Here is a 6,000-nt window from a genome sequence, read left to right as displayed (position 1 = left end):
CCCTTGATGGATGAATTTATTATTACTTAGATCTTATAACAGATTTTCATGTTCTCTAATAAAGTTAACCTTGTAGCGGTCTAAATTAACGATCATACCCATCCTCCCCCCTTTATTCCATCCCCTATTCTTCTACTGGATAAAAGTTCCACATCCAATCCTTGAAGTTACTGGTTACAGCATTCTAAAATTTGCCTAAACAAGTCCCTAAGCAGAATATCGTTGTCTAATTCCAGATTCAGATACTCAAAAACTATCCGGGATTTTTAATAGATAAGACAATACCCGATTCCGCCTCCCCCCTTTCCAAAAAAAAGATATGATAAACAAAATCATTCTATTTTATCATATACTTGCTAAAATTAAATAGTTTTCAACTATAGTTTATTAGTTTATTTTTTTAAAGCATTAATACAATTTGAATACGAAATTACTAATTAAAGGAAATCATTTTTTTGTTTTTTTTATTATTGAAAGACGAAGTAGTTTTTTCAAATTTTACTTCATTTTTTATTAGTTCAGCCAAGCAAAAATTGTTAGTTGAAATAAAAACTTCATAACAAATTAGTTTCAATATAACAATTTAATTATAACATTTTTAAGGTTATATGTAGGTGTTTTTTAAAAAATCTAATTTAAAACTCTTTTGTTTCAAATTTTTAATATTAGATTTTAAATTAATTTTAAAATTAATTATATATCACTTACACAAAACCTTTTAGATCAAAATCATATTAATTAATTTTACTCTTTTCAGTGTTAAATTTTGGATTTTAAAAGATTTATAGAAATTTATAGAACAAAAATCGTTACATAATACATAAAAAAAATATTGAAATTGCATTTAATTATAATCTTAAAAGGCTTTACAATATTTTTGTTCAAATATGTTTAAAAATCCCAAATTTAATGCAGACATAATACAAAGTTTAATAAAAGGAGAATAATAATGAATTCTGCAAATTAACATCAAAGCATTTATTTACACTTTCAAATCTTTAACACTTTTTATTTATAAGCTTTTTTATTTAGGGGGGGGGGTAAAAATTTTGAGGGGGGGGTAATTTGTTTTTGGGGGAGGGTAAAATTTGCTTGGGGAGGGGGGAAATGTTGGTGAAACGGAATGAACATCAATGGGGGTGTATACACTATACACCGCCCCTTTATTTTGTCAGAGTGTTGGATACACCTGCCTTTGTTTGTTGCATTAAAAATGTTTTAAAAGTGAAAAAGATTTGGGTTCTTCCATTTTTCCATAAGGGATAGTATTCGTTTTCAATTCCATTTTCTTTTACCAGGGGGTTCATCCGCAAAATTTTCTTGTTCACATTTTCTTCTTTACAATCCATTAAACCGGCTCTAAAAATGAAATTAATTAAACCAGAATAAATTGTTCAATTAATTGGAATAACAGCTGTTCATACATTTACATAAAGAAATGTATGAATTAAATCTAAAATACGAAAAATTGGTTTGATCAAACCTCTTTGGGCAAAGCCCCTAGAGGCTAGGGGCGAAGCCGCTAGTAAATAAATATAATAATAGTGACTTTAATAAACAATATCGTTAGCCAATATGCTTCATAAGAAATGATTACTCAAAAATAACTTTTATATAACAGTGTAATTATAATAAATATGGTTCTGATATATCTGCAAATATTATTGGTTAATTATAGTAAAAACAAGAATGACAACATCCATAAAAGTGAAGCTCTGAAATGGAAGAACAAACGATCATTAACACTTGTAGGGTGTCAGATCTGAATGAGAAGATTCTTAATGCATAAGGTTAAACAAAATTGTAAGTAAATTTGTTGCAAAACTGCTTGAATACATGATACTGTTTAGGGACATACTTACATTTTTAGGACTTATAGGATTTTAGAGATAACATTGTACCTTGTTGTAATAGGATTCAGTTTACCAAAAATCAGAATAATCGGAAAATTTTAACATACAAAAATTTGTTGTCAAAAAGTGAAAAATCAGCATATTTTAAATGGACGTACGGACGGACTATAGAAATTGAAAGCTTTACTTTTAAAAATAAGTCTTGTAATTGGTTTGTTTAAACAAGAAATTACAAATTTTAACTTACGATAATAAAGCAAAATTAATTTTGATAAGTATGTGTTATGTGATATTTTTCTCCAAATTGAATGCTTATATTTATTATGAAAAACAAGGATGACAAGTAGCAAAGAATTTGTCTTTTAAATATGAATTTTAGGCAAAGATGCTTATTGTTCAAAGAATAGAACAATCGTTATTCCAGTACGGCTAAATCCGATTAATATCTACCGAATTAAAACCGGTTCTCAGCATGCTTAGCATATAATTACAGACAATTTTCCAGGGACTGAAGTGGCTATCTAAGCTGGTTTTAATCTAATAATTTTTCTGTCTATAATACGATGCAATAAATAACTATTCCAGCCGCTTATTTTTAAATCTTGGCATAATATATTGAAATAATACTAGCGGATACGCCTTTACTAAAAATTTTAATATTTTATATGCATAATTTTCTTCTCATCTAATTTAAATAATGATTCTTATGACGACTAGGCACTGGATTAAATTTTGTGATAGATATATACGGGAAATCTGTTTACACTTGTAAATAATGTTGATTATTGAATGCGTTGTAACCTTCCATTTAACTACATTCGTTTTTATGGGTGTTGTCATCCTTGTTTTTCCAAGTACTTATGAATGGGTAAAATTCTTTCTGGGCAACTATTTTCAATTTCTATACAATTTTATAAGTTTATTTTGAGCCAATTTTTAGATAACAAGGATGTTAACATATGTTGAAACGTAGCTCAATAAATGAACAAATATTCACATCTAGAGAGAATACTTTAAGACTGGTAGACTAAAATCTGCTTTTAATTTTAGGTAAGATTCATAAATTGAAAATACTTGAAATCAACAAATTTAACTTTTGAGTCAGTTTTGGAGTTGTTCCTATTATGACAACCTGCCTTATCGTAATGGGAATTACTATTAAATTACTTAATTGAATGGCATATTGTCACATTTTAAATCGATAAAAAGATTCTAACAAGTCTAAATTAAATACAAAAGCGATACATACAGACGTACGGGCGGACTGGCTCTAATTATTGAAAACCTTCGCTATTAAAAATAATTATAACTTAATTTCTAGGACTTCATGAAAAGATTTGTTATTCTACAAAAAATATACCTATGTCTAGGATAATTAGTAATTTATATAAATAGAATTAATTAATAAATTCTTTCTTGAAATATAATTGTATATGTGGTAAGCCAAAGCGTTTCAGCTCACCGGTTGCGAGTTCGAATCCAACGAGCCCCTAGCCTTGAAGTATTCTACCAAAACAAACTAGCAGGATTTACTCATACAGAAATTATATTTAAACTGAATACATTTACAATGGGTGGTTACTATATATATACAAAATAGATTATAACAATGAGTTAGGTTTGAAGGGGGTGTGGGAGACAAGGGCGTAGCCCGCGGCGGTAGACATCTGTGGGGTAAGCTGCAGTAAAAGGGAAGGCACCATCTCCCGGTTGAATAGTTGCCTGAGGGGCGCGGGGTTGCTAAGGGTCCGTGCCCCTCCCCTATTTAGCCAGTCCAATCTGACCGCTGCCGACGGGGTCATCTGCGGTCATGAGGTGAATGGTGATATAATAGGATTAGTGCAGAAGGCTTGACTTGATAAGCCACTGCGTAGCAACTCTGTAAAATACCCGTCCGTCTGCTGCCGTATTACCACATATACACACAAAAAATAGACGTGACTGTTCTACTTATCTTGGCTTATATGCTTAATAAAATCTTTTCTATAATTAGAATTCGTCCTTACCTCCGTGACGGATAGCTCTGATCGTTAAATTAGACATAATAGAATTGTCCTATCGATTCTTCTATACCACCCCCCCCCTCCCCTCCCCCTACAATTTTTATTATACCCAACTTTAGGGTTGAATCAATAACCTCCAACCTGAGGGCGCAGCCCTTAGTTTTTGTCTTAGTCTTTATCCGTCAGTCAGTCAATCAAATTGTTAGTCTAACGTATTTTAATGCTTTGTGTCTTTTCTCATTTATTTCATGGCCTTGGGGTTATTTCTCAACAAGTGTTTATCATCCACTAACCCCCACGCCTTATTTAAAAAAAAATAATGGGGGGGGGGGGTCGGCTAGATTATTTTCCTATGATAAACAACTGTGGGGCCCTAACCAGTAATGATAAATTACTAACCATTGATATAGCACGCTCAGCTCTCACCCTTCCCATTATATTCTCAGCACTTGTACACCTCTCCTCAGCCTAGATAGATAGATAGATAGATAGATAGATAGATAGATAGATAGATAGATAGATAGATAGATAGATAGATAGATAGATAGATAGATAGTTAGATAGATAGATAGATAGATAGATAGATAGATAGATAGATAGATAGATAGATAGATAGATAGATAGATAGTTAGATAGATAGATAGATAGATAGATAGATAGATAGATAGATAGATAGATAGATAGATAGATAAATAGATAGATATAGATAGATAGATAGATAGATAGATAGATAGATAGATGGATAGATAGATAGATAGATAGATAGATAGAAAGATAAATAGTTATTTTGGGAAAAGTAGACAGATACACATAGTGATCTATTCATGGTTGCTCGAACTGGGCAGAACTGATTAGGATTTAGGTCGTTTATTGTTATAGTAACTTTTATTGTATTTGTATTTAATATTTTTTTGATATTATGACTCTGTTTCAGTGTTTGATTTTTAAAGCCCAAAAAATATGTTTATGTTTATGTTAGATAGTCAACATAGAATAAAAAAAAGAAAGATTTTTTGTAAAACATTATGTTTCATGCATTAAAGCAATCTTCAGTTTCAATTATCTTTTAATACTGACAGATAGATAGAGATATAGATAATAGTGTTAAAATTCCTACCTCTTCCAGCTGTTGTTGGGCCTTGCGGAATTTAGCCAAATTTAGTGCAGCTATCTCTTCTGCATCTTCTATCTGTTTCTTATACAGTCTACTCTTCTCCTAAATATAGATTTAGAATTTCACAACCTGCAACGAATATGGCTCGTTAAAGTTAAAATTCTTAATTAATTTTGTTTAAGCATAGTCCATTCTTATTTCTAATTGTTGAGGGAAGGTATCAAATGCTTTGTTGATATCAAAGTACATATAATTAACACAAGAATATTTGTTATTCTAAAACAATATAAACATATATAAAATCCAAATACCTAAATTTGAAAATCAATGGCCTAAAACCAAACCAGGACCTATATAAAGCTTCTCTAAAATTGAGAACTTAACGGATTTTACCCGACTAACAAAAAACTGTACAACTTTAAATAATAGGATTTCACTCAACCAAAACGCAAATAAAAATGAAAATGAACCTTACAATGTACTCTTCGTACCTATCTACATAAAAAGATGACATGAAATCTTCTTTGAGAAACGCCAATCACACATCAATCATAGGACATGCATCAAGAGAATTTTTAAGCGCAACTTCTCTATAAGTTAACTTGTCACTAGATATCTGGAAATCTCAGAGAATATCATACAATCTTATTCAGTTTTAGATAAAAAGTAACTTGGACGGTTAAGGTACCCTTCCCATAAACTGATTTTTTAAAGAAACTTCTCGGGACTAATTCAAGCTTTATAAAATATTCCATTTTGCTTCCCTTTTAATATTCTTGTTAATAAAAATGAACAATTAGACAAAAAAGTGGTTTGGCTATTAACCAATAAAGAATAAGTTAATTCCTCAAGGATCCTAAGGGATAAGACTATGGACGATTAATTGATATACATTCCCATTGTTGATATTGAAAATTACCCCTTCTAAAGAATAACATAATTGGTTGAAAAGTTTTGACTTTACTAGTTTGGAACCAACAGATCAGAATTTGTCAAAAGTACGCAAAGTTTTTTTGCCAACAAATGAAAA

General features: G+C 30.4%; 1 protein-coding gene across 4 annotated transcripts in view; it reads right to left on the bottom strand.

Annotated features, from left to right (window-relative positions):
* Positions 1 to 370: 370 nt before the first annotated feature.
* The window catches only part of LOC145329846 (myosin-3-like), a 50,873-nt gene continuing 45,243 nt past the window's right edge, over positions 371 to 6,000 (bottom strand). For all 4 annotated transcript variants that reach the window (XM_080174280.1, XM_080174281.1, XM_080174279.1 and 1 more), the window contains 3 exons: positions 4,974 to 5,072; positions 4,256 to 4,324; positions 371 to 1,359 (listed from right to left, as the gene is read on the bottom strand). In XM_080174280.1, the coding sequence (XP_080030406.1) occupies positions 1,339 to 1,359; positions 4,256 to 4,324; positions 4,974 to 5,072 (189 nt within the window). In that variant the 3' untranslated portion in view covers positions 371 to 1,338. The remainder of the gene's footprint in view (positions 1,360 to 4,255; positions 4,325 to 4,973; positions 5,073 to 6,000) is intronic.

Source organism: Acartia tonsa, chromosome 10 (assembly GCF_053477335.1).
Source record: "Acartia tonsa isolate MP-2025a chromosome 10, ASM5347733v1, whole genome shotgun sequence".
In the NCBI taxonomy this organism is placed as follows: Eukaryota; Metazoa; Arthropoda; class Copepoda; order Calanoida; family Acartiidae; genus Acartia; species Acartia tonsa.
Note: the sequence above shows the minus strand (reverse complement) of the source record. Positions and strands in the feature narration are given on the sequence as shown.